The sequence below is a fragment of the Nomascus leucogenys genome, chromosome 4 (assembly GCF_006542625.1).
Source record: "Nomascus leucogenys isolate Asia chromosome 4, Asia_NLE_v1, whole genome shotgun sequence".
NCBI lineage: Eukaryota > Metazoa > Chordata > Mammalia > Primates > Hylobatidae > Nomascus > Nomascus leucogenys.
The window spans coordinates 75,413,087-75,435,183 of NC_044384.1; the positions used below are offsets into that span (position 1 = coordinate 75,413,087).

Here is a 22,097-nt window from a genome sequence, read left to right on the forward strand (position 1 = left end):
AAAAGAGAAATGCAAATATTTTCTTTGTAATATAGTTTTATATTTTCATAATAACAAAACATATTATTTCTTGTGATCTAGCTTTATATTCCCCATGTAGTAAATATAAATTGTAAATTAAAGTATAATAAAACAGAAATCTTCTGAATTCTTGCCAGTATGAGGAAGCCAATATTCTCTTCTAATGCACATCCCCCTGGACACTGCTAATATGCAAACAACCCATTCCTAACATGCACATGTAAAATGCTATATGAAATTATAGTTGCTATTATTATTGGTTTTACAAAAATGATGTTATATTTTTTAAGTACATATGCATTCTTTCTTACATATTAGGGAAGTAGGAATTTCTTCAATTGAGAGGTTCTGAGACATTATCTTGAGTGGTTGTGCATTACTGTAAGGTAAAGATGTACTCCAGTGTCTTCATATACTCTGAGACTGACTTCCCTTTACTCCTAAATTTGTTTTGCATCATTAAAACAAAGTTCATTATAAAAGTTTTTGAAAAAACACGTTTGTAATAACTATTGAAAATATATTACCTCTACAAGATCGAATTTCATTGATTTAGCTTGTAAAGTAAGAAATATATATATATGTAAAACAAAAGCCAATTTACTGCCCAAAATGCATGCAACAATTGAAGGGTAGGGTGGAATGGCATATCAGCTGAATCAGCTGAGGCAAGGTGGAATACAGAATTCATTCCAGATATTCGAATAAAAGAACTTAAATAAGAGGACAATTTGTGTGATATATTATTTCCCCTGGTTTATCTTAACAGCTTACTGCAAATTGGGTGGCTTAAGGCAATAGTAGATTAGTCATTCATCAGTTTTCTATGCTTCTCCAAAATCACAACGTTGGCAGGAACTCACTTCCTTCAGAGGCTTTAAGGATGATTCATTCCTTGCGCCTTTTTGTTTTGGTGAATCTTGACCATCTTTGGTTTGTGATTGAATCATTCCAGTCTCTGCCTTCACGTTTACATGATGTTCTTCTCTGTTTCTCTGCGCCTTTTTTCCCCTCAAACTTCTGCCTCTTTGTCTTTTATAATAACACTTGTCATTGGACTTTATATGCAATCTAAATCATGGTACTTTCGTTTAAAATCTTTCGCTTCACTATAGCTGAAAGACTTTCTTTTTCTAAATAAGATTAAATTTGAAGGTTCTAGTTGGAGATTTCTAATTTGAGGGTCCAGCATTCAACCCAAAACACATAGGTAAGGCTAGTTTAGGATGAAAACTAAATATTAACAAAGCAAGACCTGAAGCTACAAGGAGAGAAAATGTTATCAGAGAAGAGTAAGATGTAAGCAGTTAGAGGAATAAACATTCTCAGGATATTTAGATTTAAAAATATATGGACAAAGATACGAGAAACAAGTAGGGTAAAATGCAAAGAAAATCCCATATCCTTTGTTTCCACCATCTTAGCTATTTTTGGTGTTTCTAATCAGTTAAATCCAAACCCAAGGCTCAGAGAAAGGCAGTAAATACATCTGAAGGAATGGGAAGGTGAAAGAAGATGTATTACAGAGCACGATCCTAACCCCTAATTATATGACTCACTCAGTTATTTTTCATTTTATTGCTCAGGTGGTCTTTTAATCAATAGTTAACCATTGATCAAAATGAGATCTTGGCACCTGAGTTAAATTGTGCTCCAATTACACGGTAGCACATAACTATATTCTGTGAATAAAATACCCCTTGACATAATGTATGTTTGTATTTATGATTTCAGTACTCATTATTGAATACCATAGGAACAAAGCTAAAAAAATTTCATTGAAGCCACATGACAAATCTGTAGAGGAATTATTTCTGTAATTTCAAGTCTTTGTCTCATGTTAATAACTTAGCTAGTAATTTTCTCAATGCCACCATGATATCTTTGTTCCTCAGAGTATATATAATGGGATTCAAAGTTGGAATCAGAATGGTGTAGAAAAGAGAAATCAGTTTCCCCATCCTTTGAAACTGATGTGGTTTGGGCTGTAAATAAGTGATAGTACCTGCTCCAAAGAATAAGATTACAACTATTAGGTGAGATGAGCAGGTGGAGAAGGCTTTAGCCCTTCCTCTGGCTGATGACAATTTCAAAATGTTGGAGATAATTTTGCCATAAGAGACAACAATCAACAGAAATGGCACCATGATAAACACCACTGCCACTACATGGACTGTTATCTCATTCACAAATATGTTTCCACAAGCAAGCTTGAGTACTGGTGGGATGTCACAAAAGAAATGATTAATTGTGTTAGTTCCGCAAAAGCACAGAAGGAAAATTTGGCATGTTTCCCCAATTACTACAGGAATTGTGATGATCCAGGAAGCTATTATCAGCTGAATGCAGACTTTGTGGTTCATCACTAGAGGATACTGCAAAGGCTTACAAATAGCCACATAGCGGTCATAGGCCATCACTGTCAGAAGGAGACACTCTGTGCCTCCAAGCATAAGAAAAAAACACATTTGTGTAGCACAAGCAAACAAAGAAATATTTCCTTTCTGAGTCCAAAGGTCCATGAGCATTCTTGGGATAATGATTGTTACATAACAGATTTCCAAAAGGGAAAAATTGCTAAGAAAAAAATACATGGGAGTCTGGAGAGTGGGGTCAATTTTTGTTATTAGTATTATGATGCCATTGCACATCAGGATAGTCAAATATATCAGTAAAAATATACCAAAAAGCATCCAGTGGAGATTGGGAATTTCAGAAAACCCCAAAAGAACAAATTCCATTATTGTAGTCACATTTGGTTTTTTCTCTTTTAGTTTGCTCCCCATCTGCAGATATAGTAAATTCAAGACAGTTAATTCATTCATATTTTGAGCAATATTTTCCTCTTGAGTTAACTAAACGAGATACAGAAATATACTTACATAAGCTCTTAAGTCATTTTCACCAGTACTTGCTCTGTTTCTAGATAATAAACTGATTTAGCATTAAAATCAATTTAAGAAATGAAACCTTAATGTATTTTATTATACTAGGATATAATGTAACCAGAGGCATTGAGAAGCAGGCATTGTTGTTTAGAAAATATTGTGGAGAAATAGCATCTTATTATTTCACACTTAAGAGTAGAGTTATAGTGTAGGCTTTTACTGTTTCATCTGAGAATGTCATTTTTCTTTGTATTGGTAGTCATATTCCAGTTTTTTTATTCAAAATGTTGCCCTTTAATATTATGATTAATTCTTACTCAAAATGAATTTTAAAGTTTTCCTTTTATGCACCAGTGAGAATCAATTCTCTTAAACAACTTCTTGGTTACTGAGAGACTAACTACATGCGTTATTGTTGCTCTGCTTCATGTCTCTCTCCTATTATTTATGCTAAATGTAAAAACACTAATACCAGTAGGCAGTTTATTGACTTTCTCTGTTAGTGCCCTGAATACAGTGAATGCTAAATAGTAATTAAATTATAACTTAATCAAGATATAGAAATTCATCACAATTTTTTTTACATTTTTTTATCTAAGTGAAATTCTCCATTGTCATATAACCAAATACAATTCCTTTCAACCAAATACAATTCTTCTCTCTATTTTCCCTTCATCTTGTTGCCTTATTAAAGTAAAACTCTTTGATTAAACCCAGCTAACATTTACTCTGGCCATCTAAGTGGCCAGAGCATATAAATGGGATCAAAAAATTAAACAAAACAAAACAAAAACACACTGTCTTGCTTTACTTCACATCAATGTCATCCAATATGAAGAAATTACTGCTTGTCAATTCCCATTACACTTGCTTAATGTTTGTTTTCCAACTTTCTAAACAAATTCTTTTTTTCTGTGTCTTCAAATCTATACCCGCTACACCTATACCCATTTTAGCCCGATCAGCCGATGCGTTTGACTTAATACATTGATAAATGAAAGTGATCAGACAAATATTATCTCATATTTATACATTTCTATTAGTAGTAGTTTTCAAAATTACCTTAAATGATTTTTTATTATTAATGTAATTTTACCATTATCAGACATCTAATTTTATTTAACTTGAGCTACATAATTTATATATTGAATAATTAATTTTCAGATAAAGGTCTCAAATTTTCATGCTTTTCTGTTTTATTAGTTGCATTTCTATCCACAAACTTATAACTATTCTTAAATAAAATAATCTATCAACCCAGTTATGGCTTACCTTTAGGGATTTGGATGAAGCTGTCTGTACAAACTTTTGAAGCTCTTCTCTTTCTCAGGAACTGTAATTTTGCAATATGCTTGCTTGTTTCAAATAGCAACAGCTCTTAAATAGGAATAGTCAGACTCACCCTGGGGTATGTCTTCTCTTGGGTATCAGTTTAATTTCTAGAAGGCTGCTTCTGTTTGTCAATCGTTCTGATTCATTTTTCAAAACTACTTTGTTTGAGTAAACTTATCCTCCTCTTCATCTCCTCATGAGGGGAGTTAATTAAATACCATTTAGTTGTCTAGTATTACTTTCAGAAAAAGTTAAAAATTTTCTAATTATGTATTTAAGGCCCCTAATACTTAATGTGGATTTGTCTGCCTTACTTCTATTCCCATAATTTATCCAGATCCAAATTAACTAGACCTTTAAAAAATGTATCATGTGTTTAATCACATGAACATGATATGCTTGATGTCTTCGACATATTGAACAGTGAGATTCTTTTTCAGATGTGGAAGCTTCTGTTCCTAGGTTAACTTTTTTTTGGATATTAAAACATGTTAAGTCTGCTGAGAAAATCCATCTATACATTTATTTCATTCTATGTTGTCTATAAGGCACCAGGGAAATGTATCCAGCTGATTGAAAATGTAATACACCTCTCCAAGACGCACTCACGTCTGCACTAGACGCAGTCAAGAGGAACATCTTCCATGAGGGGCCAGGACATCAGGAAGATTGGTGCACTCCTAGCAGATCTTCAGAAGGAAAGGAATTCTGCATGGGGCTACCGCACACCAGGAAGCATTCCTGGCCCCCAGTGACTCCTGCAAAGGTATGAGTTGAATGGGCAAGGAGCAACCCTCTCTTTCCATGAGCCTCTGAATCCCAGCAGGAGAAAATCCCTGGACCACCAGCAACACTTGAAATGGCAGGGAGAGATACTTAGACAAGTGTTAGGGGCAGAACTCCAGGCTGTGTGGAGTCCAGAGGGTTTGGTGTGTAAGTGTCTGTAGTTGAGCATGGCCAGGGATGCCCATTCCCCCAGGCTTGACCTGCTCCTGTAGGAAGCTTTAGCCCTAGGGGAACTATGGGACCTGAATTCTGCAGGTCAGTCTCACCCACTACATGAGGCTATACTAACCTCAGCACCTCTCAGTTTGCTGGCCTCTCCTGGGTCCCAGCTTGGCCCCCAGCCAGGTACCTCCTGGGGGCCACATCATAGCTCCTGTGCTGGTGGACCCCTGGCTGCCCTGCAGACTGTTCCAGCAGAGTAGCCCGTACAGACACAGGCCAGCCCACCAGCACCCTCCCTGCACTGCAGCCTCTCCAGCCACTTTGCCTGCACTCACTCACCCATGGCCACCCTCTATTTATGTCTCTCTCCTATTATTTATTCTAATTATAAAAACACTAATACCAGCATCCCTTTGCCAGTAAGTGTGTGTGCCAGAGGACATTGCCTTCCCTTCCCTGCCACTGTGAGTGTGCCCATACATCCTGTGTGCCACTGCTGCCAGAGTGAGTGCACCTTTGCCCCTACCGCAGAGCCATTGTCCTCGGAGCGTTTGTGGGCCCATCCCTCCCTGAGCGGGTCTAATGGTCACTAACTAGTGATCATTAGAGAAATGCAAATCAAACTTTTCATCACTAACCAGTGATCATTAGAGAAATGCAAATCAAAACCACAATGAGATAGATACCATCCCACACCAGTCAGAATCACTATTATTAAAAAGTCAAAAAATAACACATGCTGGTGAGGTTGCAGTGAAGAAGCAACACTTACAGTGTCTTGGTGGGAGTGTAAATTAGTTCAACCATTGTGGAAAGCAGTGTGACCATTCCTGAAAGACGTAAAAACAGAACTGCCATTCTACCTCGTGATCACATTACTGGCTGTAGACCCAAAAGAATAGAAATCATTCCATGATAAAGACGCATGCACATGTATGTTCATTGCAGCACTATTCTCAACAGCATAGACATGGAATCAATCTATATGTCCATCAGTGGTAGACTAGATAAAGAAAATGTGGTACATATACATCATGGAATCCTATGAAGCCATTAAAAAGGAAGACTATGTCTTTTGCAGGAACATGGATGGAGCTGAGGGCCATTATTATCCTTAGTGAACTAACTCAGGAACAGAAACCCAAATACTGCATGCTCTCACTTAAAATTGAGAGCTAAGTGATGGGAACACATGGACACATGGAGGGCCTACCTGAGGATGGAGAATGAAAGCAGGGAGAGGAGCAGAAAAAATAACTATTGGGTACTAGGCTTAATACCTGGGTGAGGGCCGGGCGCAGTGGCTCACGCCTGTAATCCCAGCACTTTGGGAGGCCGAGGAGGGTGGATGACCTGACGTCGGGAGTTTGAGATCAGCCTGACCAACATGGAGAAACCCCGTCTCTACTAAATATACAAAATTAATCTCAGCTGCTAGGGAGGGTGAGGCAGGAGAACCACTTGAACCTGGGAGGTGGAGGTTGCAGTGAGCCGAGATCGCGCCATTGCACTCCAGACTGGGCAACAAGAGTGAAACTCTGTCTCAAAAAAAAACCAAAAAATAATGCCTGGGTGAAATCTGTACAACAAACCCCATGTGGAACAACCCTTCAAATGGACACCTGAACCTACAATAGAAAAAGTTTTTTAATGCAAGCCACTTCAAAAATAAACATTTTAAACTAGATTATTTAAAACAGAAGGAAAAGAAGACAATTTCAACATCCTTTCCCTATTGCAGCTACTTCCAGGTGTGTATGGTGATGTTTGTCAGGCATCAAATCAGGACCACCAAATCTACTTCTATGTGGCGTTACATTTGTTTCTTCTTGTTTGGGGTTCTATGACCATTTGACAGTATGTTTCTAAAACCAAGTTCCTTTATGCATGCTAAATCTGCTTCTCTATACCACAGCATGCCTCTCCTACATTGTTCCTCTGTACTCTTTATTATCACTGATTTGTTATGTCCAAATAGGGCTTTCTTCGTTGCCGTCTACAACTGAAAATGGCACTCATGATTTTCCAGAAACTTCCCATTACCAGGTTGGGACAAGCTGAATGTCCATTTTCCACTGGAGTACACTGGTCTATTATGAAAAAGGAGAATTGGATAAATTGGGTATTTCATAGTTCATTTAAATACCACAGTGACCTGAACAAGTCTAAAACTTGAAACATTACCACAGATATATCAATGCCTTATCAAAATTAATAAGTATCTTTCATTCATATCACAGTGCAATGTGGTGGTTAGTAATTAAAAAACTCTATTTCGGGCCGGGCGCGGTGGCTCATGCGTGTAATCCCAGCACTTTGGGAGGCCGAGGCGGGTGGATCACGAGGTCAGGAGATCGAGACCACGGTGAAACCTCGTCTCTACTAAAAATACAAAAAATTAGCTGGGCTTGGTGGCGGGCGCCTGTAGTCCCAGCTACTCGGAGAGGCTGAGGCAGGAGAATGGCGTGAACCCGGGAGGCGGAGCTTGCAGTGAGCTGAGATTGCGCCACTGTACTCCAGCCTGGGCGACAGAGCGAGACTCCATCTCAAAAAAAAAAAAAAAACAACACTCTATTTCCTTCCATCTAATAGTTCTATTGTTCCCTAGGTCATCTTTGTAGTTCTCTATTGGACCAGGAGCATTCAGAGAGCTGAGAACCAAGTATAGACAGAGCATAAGGAAGGAAACTCCCTCTAAAGAGTCTCAGCACATGATAGATGTGTCATTTCCACACATATGCTATTGTAGAAACTATTAACATGATCTAACTTAAATGTGAAAGGGCTAGGGGATGTTGTATTACTGTAGGTCAAAAAAACAAAACGATTTTTGGAGACCATCAAGGCAGATTCCACCCCAGGATATTTCACTCTTTCTCCCAAATATGGAAGATAATTCCCCAATGCCAAAACGTTCAGCCCTAAAAATTTATGATCTGTGATTATTACCCATTTCTCTATATTAGGTATGGGTGATCTCCTTCAGTTTAAGAGACCAATGAATAAAAAATGGAAATATTTCTTCCACTACACACTCAGTATACAGTCACATTGGGGTGGAACATGCTGATGCACTCTTTTTTTTTTTTTTTGGAGAGACAGCTGTCACTAGTTCTCTGGGTAGAATCTTAAGGACACTTACCCTCCATACAAGTAGATTCCTTTATTAATTTTTCTTCTAAACGCTTGGTTCCACTCTACCTTGTTTACCTCTTTTGCGGTGGCATCTAAAGGAGATTTGAACAATCCCAGTCTCCTTGCACCCTGCTCAGCTTTTGCATCTCAATTAATGGTGAAGCAAGTCTGAGGACCTAGAATTTATTTATAGATCGAAGAGTCAAAGATTTAGTAATCTTGACCTTGTGATGCTTTTGGCTATAACATTTTCTTGGAAATAAAAAAAATCCTCATTTAATTACTGCACAACAATCCCTGTGACAAATTTTTCTGAAATATAGATTTTAAATATCCTAGTACCCCCATGCCTCTCTGTTTCAAGTTAAAGCTGGCTAATTGGTAGCTCTCTGAGATTTTAGGCATCACTTAGAGCATCAATTTATTTATTATCTAACTCTGACAGTTTTGAAAGTAAATGGAGAAACTAAAGTTGACATATTATATTGTGAAACCTATATTTAAAAGCAAGTTTCAAATGCAAAATAGCATGTGATAACTTGAATACATTTATATTTATGTTTAAATGTTAAAATGTACAACACAATAATTATTCCTGATATTTGTCCATGTATTTTAGTTGTTTTATAAAAATATATTTGCATCTTATATTAATACAATGTAATTATTATTTTTAATATGGTCTGACTCTTACATTAACAAAGTTACTGAGGCATAATTTTCAGAAAATAAACTACATACATTAAAATATATTTAATTATATTTAAAATTCAATGTGGTGACAGACATATTCAATTGTGAAACCACAATCAAAGTATAGAACATTCACATTATCCAGAAACAGTCCTTCTTAAAATTTTTCAATATCATTCATTTTCGCCTGTAACCCAGGGAAACCACAGATCAGAATCCTATAGTTAAAGATAATTAATAATCAACAGAATATACATTTTTATGTGTGAAGTTTTTTTCCTTAGCATAAAGATTTAAGAGACATCTATGACGTAAATATCAATAGTTTTTTCATTGTCATTGCAGAATAGAATTCCACTGGATGAACATACCATAATTTGCTTATGCATTCCTCTGCTGGTGAGCTTTGATTGTTTCCATGTTTTGGTGTTGTACATGCAGCGGCTGTGTGTATTCATAAACGCAGTTTACATATGACACATATTTTCATTTATTTTGGATAAATGTTTGAACCATATTATAGAATTTATTTATATTTTAGGAAATTGTCAAAGTGTTTTTTGAAGTACTTATATTCTTTTACATTCTCTCCAACAGTGTATGAGAGTAAAAATACTTCTACACCTTTGCCAAAACTTGACAGTGTTAGAATTTTCAACTTTTGCCATAGTCATGGGTAGTTTCTGGATTTTTATTCCTATGTCTTTAATGACTAAAATGCTGTGCACATTTTTATGTGCTTATTGAATACTTAGAAGTAATTTTTGGCTGACGTGTTTAATAAATTCGTTTATTTCTTACAGGATTGTCTTCTTTTTTTTTGAGACGGAGTCCCTCTCTGTCGCCCAGGCTGGAGTGCGGTGGCGCGATCTCGGCTCACTGCAAGCTCCGCCTCCCGGGTTCACGCCATTCTCCTGCCTCAGCCTCTCCGAGTAGCTGGGACTACAGGCGCCCGCCACCACGCCCGGCTAATGTTTTTTTGTTGTTGTGTATTTTTAGTAGAGACAAGGTTTCACCGTGTTAGCCAGGATGGTCTCGATCTCCTGACCTCACGATCCGCCCGCCTTGGCCTCCCAAAGTGCTAGGATTACAGGTGTGAGCCACTGCGCCCGGCCCAGGATTGTCTTCTTATGATTGGATGGCAAGTGTTCTTTACACATTTTGTATAGAAACTCTTACTCAGAAATATTAAGAAATATTTTTACCACTCTTTAGTTTCCTTTTTTATTTTATTAACGCTATTCTTTGAAGAAAAGAGCCGTTAGTTTTGGTTTAATTTAATACATATTTTTATGAATTATGCTTTCTGAGTACTCTTTTAGAAGTGTGTAATAACCTTTATATCCCCACAATTTTCTTTTATGATTTTTTCTAGACGTTTCTATACTTTAGATGTTACTTTCATGTCTATGACCCATTTTGAGTTGATGTTTGCATTTAATGTGAAGTCAAGTTTGATGTTCCTTTAGTCCCTATGTAGATACCTGCTCTTGCACTGTTTCTTGAAAAGGCTTTTAATTCCCCATGGATTATCCCAACATCTTTGTCAAAAATCAGCTAATTATCTATAGATTATGTTATATGTATAAGATAATATACATTATTAATATATTATTAATATGATATAATATATTAATATGCAATATATTATATAATATCTAGTTTATATATTTTTTTCTGGACTCTTTATTTCATCCCACTGATCTATATATTTAGATACCTTAAGATATTCTAGGTAAATATTCATAATTCTTACCTAAAGGAGCAACTTTTCCTTTAATATTTTCAATTTTACTTTCCCTCACTTCGTTGCACTGGCTAGAACCTCCTGCACAAGGTAACATGCATATTTTTCTAATTGATATATAATAGTTATACATATTTATGAGCTGTATGTGGTATTTTCATACATGGATACATCGTGTAACTATCACATCCAGTGTAATTGGGATATTCATCACCTGAAACTATTATCATTTATTTGTGTTGGCATTATCCTAACACTTCTCCTCCAGCTATTTTGAAATATGCAACATATTATTTTTAACTGTAGTTGCCCTGTGCTATCAAGCACTAGAACTTATTCCTTCTATCTCTCTGTATTTTTGTACCCATAAGCCAAACGCTCCTCATGCTCCCTTCCTCCCATCCCATCCCAGCCGTTGGCTACCACCATTCTATTCTTTACTTCCGTGGAGTCAAAATTTTTTAGCTTTATGTATGAGTGAGATAATGCAACATTTGTCTCTTTGTGCCTGGCTTAGTTCACTTAACACAATAACCTCCAGTTTCATCACATTTTCTGCAAATGACTGGATTTCATTCCCCATCCCACCCCTTTTCTTCCTAGCCTCTGCTTCTGTGGAAATCAAGTTTCTCCAGCAACATTTATTAAAAAGGCTGCTTTTCCCACCAATGAACTTTCTTGGCACTCATGTTAAAAATCAGTTGAACATATACGTGAGAAGTTATTTATGGCTCAAAAACAACAACAGAGAAAATATAGCATGGGCTGGGCGCAGTGGCTCACGCCACTTTGGGAGGCCAAGGCAGGGAGCACAGTGGCTCCCAGCACTTTGGGAGGCCAAGGCAGGCAGATCACTTGAAGTTGGGAGTTCAAGACCAGCCTGACCAACAGGGAGAAGCCTCGTCTCTACTAAAAATACAAAATTAGCTGAGCATGGTGTCGCATGCCTATAATCCTAGCTACTCAGGAGGCTGAGGCAGTAGAATTGCTTGAACCCAGGCAGCAGAGGTTGTGGTGAGCTGAGATCACACTCATTGTACTTCAGCCTTGGCAACAAGAGGGAAACGCCATCTCAAAAAAAAAAAAAAAAAGAAAAAGCATGATTTCAGGAGTCCCAATTTAGGCTCAAAATGAAGAGTACAGAAGGGTGTGATTGGAGCAGAAAGATAATATCTTAAAAACCAGCATAATGAGAAAGTTAAAAGCTTCTTTCCAAGCCATCTGGAAATATGTAGTAAATTCTTGTGAACTAAAATTTCCATACTGTACTATCAAACACTAGAACTCATTTATTCCATCTTTCTGTATTTCTGTACCCAATTATCAACTCCTCTTCATTCCCCATCCCACCCCTTTTCTTTCTAGCCTCTGCTAACCACCTTTATACTCCACCTTCATGAGATTCCTTTTGTGTGTATGTGTGTGATGGAGTCTCGTTCTACTGCCCAGGTTGGAGTATAGAGACATGATCTTGGCTCACTGCTACCTCTGCCTCCTAGTTTCAAGCAATTCTCCTGCCTCAGCCTCCCAAGTAGCTGGGACTACAAGCATGCACCACCGCACCGGTTGTTGATTTTTGTATTTTTAGTAGAGATGGGGTTTCACCATGTTTGCCAGGCTGGTTTTGAACTCCTGGCCTCAAGTGATCCATCCGACTCGGCCTCCCAAAGTGCTGGGATTACAGGCATGAGCCACCACAGCTTGCCAAGATTTTCTTTTTTGTTCCTACATATAAATGAGGGCATGTAGTATTTGTCATTCTGCACCTGGCTTATTTCACTTAATATACTGACCTGCAATCTCATCAATTTTTGCTGCAGTGGAGAGGATTTTATTCTTTTTTAGGCTGAATAATTCTTCATTGTGTGTGTATACCACAGTTTCTTAATTGAAACAAATTTTTAAACAACAAATATGTTTAAAATGTATCAGAATGTGAAATTTTAGGGATACCCTGACCATTTTATTCTTTTTTAGTTCCCATCTTATGTATGTACAAGTGTGAAAAAACAGCAATCGATGTGTGTATAAATCCATAACTCAACAAATGTAAAATGAAAATGCTAAATGGTAAGAAAAAACAGCATAATAAAAATTGGTATGGTGTTGAAGGACAATGCATTTGAAGATAATATTTGAAGAAATCATATTACATTTAACTTCTGTTCTTACTCGTTGGAGCTTGATCCCTCTAGGAACTTTATCATTGGAACCATCTCTGGTGCTTTAAAAAAAGAAAAAAAAAAATCTGCATACCCACACAGGTGCAAGTAAATCAGAATCTCAGGTAATGAGACACAGGCCTCAACATTTGTAAGCTCCCCAGGTGATTTCAATCAAAGCCAAGATTGAAGACCGGTGACATGGATCTCTACCCATAACCTGCCTAAATAGATTCCATAGAAGTAGTCTCTAAAGAGATTCCACATGAACTCAGGAAAAGGATGTGAATTTGATGTACAGCATGTCCTCACTGAACATTTTTGATAGTGTCTTGGAAACTGAACCTTTAAGCAAAATTATGTATAGTGAAACCAATTTATTCCTCATCAACATTATAAGTAAGCAACTTTGAACAAAACAGTGGTGTTGGAGGACCTACTGTACATTGTTTCCATGAAGTCAATTTTCAGGCAAATACAAAATGAAGTCAGGACTTCCTGTATATAAAAAGGTGGTTGTGATTTCCCCTGGAAAACAGGGTTATTGCTCAGAAACTAAAGGGAGCCACCTAGGTATAGAGGATTCAGTTGTGATGTTTAAGCTAAACAAAGGATAACAGAATACTCACTATTCCAGTTAAAGACATAACAAAGAAAGCAATATTCATATAGGAAATGTGGAAAGGAATAAAATCCATCAAGCAACAAAAATAATGTGACCAAGGGGGTAGGATTTGCAGCTGTAGAGATTTAATGTGCTTGCGCTTTCTAATGCACCCAAGAAAAAGGATGGAACAGATCATGAGATTAGACTGTTGTGCTGTGCAGCCTCCACAGGGCACTTTGAATGTCCCTCTTAGGCTGCAGATGAAGGGGTTCAACATGGGGGTGACCACCACGGCGTACATCACTGACGCCACCACATCATTCCTGGGGGACGATGACACAGCTGAAGTCAGCTACACGCCAATGCCTGTTCCATAAAATAAGCAAACAACTGCCAGGCGAGAGCTGCAGGTGGAGAAGGCTTTATACTTCCCATCTGAGGATGGAATTCTTAGAATGGAGAAGACAATCTTATAGTAACACAAAAGGATCCCTGAAATGAGAAGAAAACCAAATATAGTACTATCTAAATCTATGAATATGTTATTCATGACACTGTCAGAACAGGCAAGGTTGAGAAGTTGAAATGGGTCACAGAAAAAATTAGAGATTTCCACATTCTTGAAGCAGATGAATTGCAACACAATCAAATTGTGCAGCTGGGAATCCAACAGGCTAAGGAAAAAAGACACCAAAACTAATAAGACACAGAAGTGAGGATTCATGATGCCTGGGTAGTTCAGGGGGTGACAGATGGCCACAAACCGGTCATAGGCCATCACAGTTAGGATTATGTCATCTATACATGCAAAAAGGACAAAGAAAGACATCTGTGTCAGGCAGCCCCCATGGTAGATGACTCTGCTATGCGATTGCATCTCCTCAATCATCTTGGGGACCGTGGTCGAGGTGAAACCGATGTCAGGCAAGGACAGGTTGGAGAGGAGGAAGTACATGGGAGTGTGGAGGTGGGAGTCAGAGCCGATGGCCAGGATAATGAGCAGGTTCCCCAGCACCGTGACCAGGTACATGGACAGGAAGAGCCTAGCAAGGATGAGCTGCAGTTCTGGATCCTCTGAGAGTCCCAGGAGGAGGAATTCTGAGACACCTGTGAGATTCTGTGGCTCTGTGTCACTTGGACACCTTGAGAAGAAAAGAGGATTGGAAAAATAAAAGATAAAAACCAGCACTTAATGCTGTGTGTATATTTTGGATACAAGCAATTCACAAGGAACATTTTCACACTTGAGGACCATACACCCTCAGCAATATTTCTCCGTTGTGACAAACCCAAAAATCTCAGAATTATTACATAATTTACTTTTTTGCTATTCAACTCTTTCTGTACATACCTACTTTAGAGAAAAGCCACTGACCAATGTTAGAAGATCAAAATGTAATATATAACAAATCCATGATCTCAGTAAAATATGGCCTACTCTTTTCAGAAAAAAATTAATAAATAAAATGTTCTTCTCTCTTTAAGAAAAAAAACAATCTAACTGAAAGAAATTAAGAAGCAGTGAAACACACTTTATTTTATTCTGACTCTGTGCTACAAATTCCTTTGATGTAGAATATTTATAAGCACTATATAAGAGCTAGGACCGCATTATCTAAAAACTAAATCAAACTTTACAGTTTTTAATCAGAATATCTTTTTACATGCCAGTTACTTTTCATATTTATTATCATCCTTAGGTTTTCTGACATCATTTCTTCATAAAAGTAAATGCACAGTCAAATATGGGAGCTGTGTTTCCAGATTTATTAAATGTATAACTCTTGGCCGGGTGCGATGGCTTACACCTGTAATCCCAGCACTTTGGGAGGCTGAGGGTGACGGACCATCAGAGGTCAGGAGTTCCAGACCAGCCTGGCCAACATGGTAAAACCCCATCTCTAGTGACAATACAAAGTTAGCCAGGCATGGTGGCGGGCACCTGTAACCCCAGCTACTCAGGAGGCTGAAACAGGAGAATCCCTTAGAACCTGGGAAGCAGAGTTGTACACCCTTTGATATTATTTTTGATATCCTAGGGAGATACTGCTTCTAATATCATAGTGGGCATACACCCTGTGATACTATTTATAATATCCTAGAACAATATTGCTCCTAATATCACAGTGGGTATACACCATGTGTGTACACCCTGTGAAACTATTCTTAATACCCTAGGAAGATATTACTCCTGATATTACAGTGGGTGTACACTCTGTGATATAATTAGTAATAATCTAGGCAGATATTTCTCCTAGTATCACAGTGGGTGCACACCATCTGTGTACACTCTGTGATGTTACTCATAATATCCTAGGGAGATATTTCTCCTAATATTACAGTGGGTGTACATCATGTGTGTACACACTGTGCTGTTATTCATTATATCCTAGGTAGATATTACTCCTAACATCACAGTGGGTGTGCACCATGGGTGTACATTCTGTGATGTTATTGGTAATATCCTAGGGAGATATTTTTCCTATTATCACAGTGCGTGTACCCCCAGTGATATTATTCATAATATCCTAGGGAGGTATTACTCCTAATATCACAGTGGGTGTACACCCTGTGATATTATCTGTAATATTCTAGGGAGATATTACTGTATATGCTGTGATATTATTTGCAACATTTTAGGGACATATTTCTCCTAAAGTCACAGTGGGTGTGCACCCTATAATATTCTTCCAAATATCACAGCGGGTGTATGCTGTGTGTGACATTGTTCCTAATACCTGGAGGGGGGAAGATGATATTACTTCCAATAGCACAGAAGGTGTACACTGCCCCCCGCCGTGATATTGTCCCTAATTTCCAGGGAAGGAGACGATGACATTATTCCCAATATCACTGGGGGTGTACACGCTTCTGTGATATTGTTCTTAATATCCAGGAGTGGAAAGAATGATATTACTCCCAATATCCAGGGGGTTTACAGCACCCCTGTGATATTGTTGGTAATATTCTGGAGGGTAGAGAATGATATTACTACCAATATCGCAGGTTGTGTAAACACCCCCTGTGATATTGTTTCTAATGTCCTGTGAAAGAGAAAATATTACTCCCAATATCACAGGGGGTGTTCACCCCCCTATGATATTGTTTCTAATATCCAGCGAAGGAGAAGATGATGTTACTCCCAGTATCACAGGGGGTGTACACCTTTTTGTGATATTGTTTCTCATATCCAGGGAAATAAAGGATGATATTACTGTCAATATCGCAGAGGGTGGACACCTCCCTGGGATATTGTTCCTAATATCCAAACGGGGAGAGGATGGTATTACTCCCAATATCGAAGGAAATGTAAACCACCCTCGTGATATTGTTCCTAATATCCAGAGAGGAAAAGAATGATATTACTCCCAACAGCATAGGAAATGTACACCCGCGCTGTAATATTTTTCCTAATATCCGGGGGAGAGAGGATTTTATTATTTCCAACATCGCAGGGTGTGTACACCCCCCTCTGTGATCTTGTTGCTAATATCCAGGTTGGGGGAGGATGATATTACTCCCAATGTCTCAGGGGCGTACACCCCCCCCGTGATCTTGTTCGTAATTCCCTGGATTGAGAGGATGATATTACTCCCAATGTCGCAGGGGTGTACACCTCACTGTGATACTTTTTCTAATATTCAGGGCTGGAGTGGATAATATTACCCCCAATAACGCAGACGGTGTACACTCCTCCTGTGATATTGTTCATAGTATGTAGGGAAGAAGAGGATGATGCTACTCCCTGCATCGCAGGAAGAGTACGTCCCTTCTGTGATATTGTTCCTAATATCCAAAGTGGGAGCGGCTGACATTACTTTCAACATAGCTGGGGTTTTCCACCTCCCCTCCCCCCACCCCCTTGATATTGTTCCTAATATCCAGGTGGGCAAAGAATTAAAAATGTGGGTCTCATGGAAGTAAAGAGTAGTATTGTGGATACCAGAGGCTGGGAAGAGTTTGTGTGGGGAGCAGGGGTAGAGAGAGGCAGGTAAATGGGTACAAACGTACAGTCAGATAGGAGGAGTAAATTCTAGTATTAAATAGTAGAATAGGGAAACTACAGTTAAAAATAATTTACTCACTTTGGGAGGCCGAGGTGGGTGGATCACGACGACAGGAGATCAAGACCATCCTGGCTAACACGGTGAAACCCCATCTCTACTAGAAATACAAAAAACTAGCGGGGCGTGGTGGTGGGCGCCTGTAGTCCAAGCTACTCTGGAGGCTGAGGCAGGAGAATGGCGTGAACCTGGGAGGCAGAGCTTGCAGTGAGCCAAGATTGTGCCACTGCCCTCCAGCCTGGGTGACAGAGCGAGACTCTGTCTCAAAATAAATAAATAAATAAATAAATAAATAAATAAATAAATAAAAAAATAATAATAATAATTTACTGTATGTTTCTAAATAGCTAGAAGAGAATGTTTGAAATGTTCTCAACACAAAGAAATGATGAATATTTGAGTGGATGAATATCTTAAATATACTGATTTGATCATTATACATTTTATGCATGTATCAAAATATCACATGTACTTCCTAAATAATTATTCATATCAATTTAAAAATGCTTAAAGATTTAAAAATAAATAAAATCGAGTTTGATGTTTGTAACTTTTTTTCTTTTCTCTATTGGCACCTTTCTCTGAGTTCATATTACTTGGTTCTCTCGGGCCCTACTGTTTCTGTTTTTCATCTGGCACTTTCCAAAACCAGAATAGGTTCAGAGAGACTCTCAAGGGCCTGAATACTGGGGGAGAAAGCCGTATCATTACAGTCAGCCACAGGAGGTCATTTTCATTCGCTCTTTAGTGTTTTTTGTTTGTTTGTATCTTTTCACTAACATTCACGAGATCTGGCATTTCAGATGATTCTGTCAACATTCCTCATCCATAACACATGACTTGGACTGATGATTTTATAATCTATAAATTAAAATCTCAATATTTATTTCACATTTGTCTGCTGTTTACAAGCGTTCTGTTTCCCAACTTAATAAACCTTCTATTCTAGTCCTCACCAAGTCTGTGCCTTTTTTTTTTCATTTTTCTGTTTCTCTTAGCAGTGTATTAATGAATCTGACATGCCCTGAAAAGAAATTTAGCTAATAAATTACATTTTATTTATTTGTTTTACAATACATAGTTAAAATAATCATACAAATTTAGGAGGCTGAGAGTTTTGAGCCCAATTCAGAAACTCAGTGTTTTTGATAAAGATTTCATCAGGTTTCTCTCCTGCTTGCACCTCAGAATGCCTTGGAGTTCCTTAATTAATATTTATCATCTCATGCTTTACTAACAAATATGGGGAAAATAATTTTTTTAAATGGATGATACATCCCAAGAATTCTTCTGAAGCTCAGGGATATTACAAGCATATGTGCACTGTTTTACAGTAATATTAAAATAAAAATAAAAAAGAAATTTATAAAGAGAACACATACCTGCCAGGCACAGTGGCTCACGCCTGTAATCCCAGCACTTTGGGAGGTCGAGGCAGGCGGATCAAGAGGTCAGGAGATCCAGACCATCCTGGCTAACATGGTGAAACCCCATCTCTACTAAAACTATACAAAAAAAAATTAGCCAGGCATGGTGGCGGGCGCCTGTAGTCCCAGCTACTCTGGAGGCTGAGGCAGGAGAATGGCGTGAACCTTGGAGGCGGAGCTTGCAGTGAGCCGAGATAGGGCCGCTGCACTCCAGCCTGGACCACAGAGACTCCATCCCCAGATTCATCCCCCCCAAAAAAAATCTAACACATACCAATTACTTAGCCAAAGCAGAAAATTATATCTAAGTTTAACAATGAATGACCACTTTTCCACTTTCTGATACCAGAAATTTCATTAGACACAAGCACTCTATGTATTTTCAGTAAAGCTATTAAGTTATTTGAATATTCCTCTTCTACAGATTACATATTTTCACAATTTACCTACTTTGTATTTGAATTTTCATGTAGACACCTGAAGTGTACCTTGAAGCAAGTTGCCTATGAATTAATCCACCATTTTTATTTGACTTATGTAAATTTAAATGAATTACTTCATTAATCTAGATACTAACCTTTAATAATTTACAAATCTTTAATTTCACATCTTAATAGACCAATGAAAATCACATTGTGCACATTAGTTTTTATTTAATAAACTAAATCTAAACTTGGTATTACATACTAATAACAAACAATTTATATTCATTTTATGCCTTAATGTAGGTCTCCATCTATTAATATAATTTTATTTGGGGGGTTATTTGGATATAGGTAATCCCTGAATCTTGATTCTTTCATTCTTTCCAACTTGTTGCTTACTTTTCTAACTTTGGGACATTCACAGATTTTGAAAACTAGTTTCCACTTGGCCTTATCTAATTACTGATGAAGAAATTGACTCAACATAGTCAATAGCATAATTTTAACAAATAAATTATTCAAAAACCATTAAATGAGGAAAAACATTGGTTGATAGCTGCAAATTTTGAGAATGTGGTAACAATAAACACCTAAATGAAAGAAAAGACTAGAAATTAGAAAAGTTGGGCCTGGCATGATGGCTCACACCTGTAATCCCAGCACTTTGAGAGGCTGAGGCAGGCAGATCGCGAGGTCAAGGGTCCGCGACCAGCCTGGCCAATATGGTGAAACCCCATCTCTACTAAAAAATACAAAAATTATCCTGGCACGGTGGCGGGAGCCTATAGTCCCAGCTACTCGGGAGGCTGAGGCAGGAATTGTTTGAACCAGGGAGGCAGACGCTGCAGTGAGCCGAGATCCGGCCACTGCACTCCATCCTGGGTGACAAAGCGAGACTCCGTCTGAAAAGAAAAAAGAAAGAAAGAAAGAAAAATTGGAATACAATAGAGATAGTTGCATAACAAAGAGACTAAAATGTTGTCTTTTTGAGAGATGGTTTCGAAATATTGTTAGTTTCTAAAGAAAGAAGATGAGAAAATCACATTCAATACAATAATTAGCAGTTTCTTAATGCTTTTACAAGTTAAGTTTCTTTTGAGTTAAATAAAATAAAAGTATTAGGAACTTTGTTGTATACAAATGCATTGAACAATATGCAAGAAAATATAATAGTTAACTAATATAAATCTGATGAATCAGGTAAACATTTAAATTTACATAAAAAGTACACATTCAATGAATTAAAAACTAAGCAAAATCACCAAGTGATAAGAGCTCTTAATTTAAAAATATTTGTAGATTTTGTGAGTTTAGACATAAGAGACTTGAATTAGAGGGTAGGGAGCACAGCTCAAAACATGTCTAAAGCTCCGAATCTCAAAATAACTGGATTTCATCTCCCAAACATTGTTTCTAAGTTCTACATCAAAAGAAATATAAGCATTTACTTGTACAATATTTTAGTCCCATATGTGATTCCATTAAATCATACCAGTACAGGGGAGGCAGAGAAAATGCAGCGGTCATCTGGTATGGAAACTGTACCTGCTTAGTGGACAGGGCTCCAGGGCCTGGTAACCACTGTGGTCCAGTAAGGTGAGAGAATAATCTGTAGGTGCATAGACAACACCAAATTATTCATGAACATCTACGTGGCCAAAGTCACCCAAATGAACCATGGAGGGAAATAAGATGGTGGAATTGGGCAACATTTTGTGACAGGCCATAGTGTCTGCTATGCCCACATACCAGATGATGTGCTCATCGCCACTTCTATCAGGTGCATATTCACTGACAAGGTCAAGAGCAAGAGCCATGGGGAATTTCCCTCCATAGAAGTGTCTGTCTCCTTACCAAGCCACAGCCCCAACTCAGCTTCTTCCAGAGTTCTACCAAGGCAACTTCCTGTTTATCTCCACATTATTAATGCCTACATTTAATACAAATACCATTTTCAATTAATACGTCATTGCAATTGAGAAAAGACTTTCATGAACAGAAATTCCAAGACCTTATTTTGAAGAATATCTGTCAGATTCATTCATTGAATATTAATCTATCAATTGCAACTATGCAATGATTAAAATCTCTGCAGCACCTGAGCATGTGTCATGTGTCTTTCTGAATGTGTGTCTGTCTCAAGGAAAGAAAGGGAGAGACAGTGCTAGAAAATTTGGAGCAGAATGAAAGAGAATAAAAGAATAGCTGTAATTGACGCATACTAATTAGAGTTTTCTTGATAGCACATTTTTGCAGAAACTCTCACATTCTTTAAATACACTCATGCACATGTGTGTGTGTGAGAGAGAGACATAGAGAGGCAGAGAGAGAGAGAGAGAGGAGGTAAAAAAAGGAGAGTTTAGAATTCCTATTAAAACTATAGTCCGAAAATTTGATTTTATTCCTCCAAGAAGTAGTTCAGTGAATACAAAGGAGAACTATACATTAAACTTATAGCATTTCTCACCTATGTGATATTTAACAATCCCCTAAAAATCATAAATGGTGAAAAATAATGCATAAGAAAAAATGAATGGATGATAGAAATTATTTTATATTTCCAGTTTCATGTATCATTGTGGCTTTGGTCTGTAAACATATATTCCATTTGATTTCTAGATAAGATTTCATTTAAAAATATTCACTAT

The 22,097-nt window shown here is 37.7% G+C and overlaps 1 protein-coding gene and 1 pseudogene across 1 annotated transcript; both read right to left on the reverse strand.

Moving 5' to 3' along the window:
• Positions 1-1,803: 1,803 nt before the first annotated feature.
• Positions 1,804-2,808, reverse strand: LOC100596790 (olfactory receptor 10AG1). The gene has a single exon (XM_003275276.3). It carries the CDS (start codon positions 2,805-2,807, stop codon positions 1,857-1,859), a length of 951 nt encoding a protein of 316 aa, XP_003275324.1. The 5' UTR covers position 2,808; the 3' UTR covers positions 1,804-1,856.
• Positions 2,809-13,694: 10,886 nt separating this feature from the next.
• Positions 13,695-21,266, reverse strand: LOC100599295 (annotated as a pseudogene).
• Positions 21,267-22,097: the final 831 nt, after the last annotated feature.

What these genes read in the sequence shown, in the direction of transcription:
- LOC100596790 (XM_003275276.3), bottom strand. Translation starts at nt 2,807, where the DNA reads ATGGGGAGCAAACTAAAAGAGAAAAAACCAAATGTGACTACAATAATG.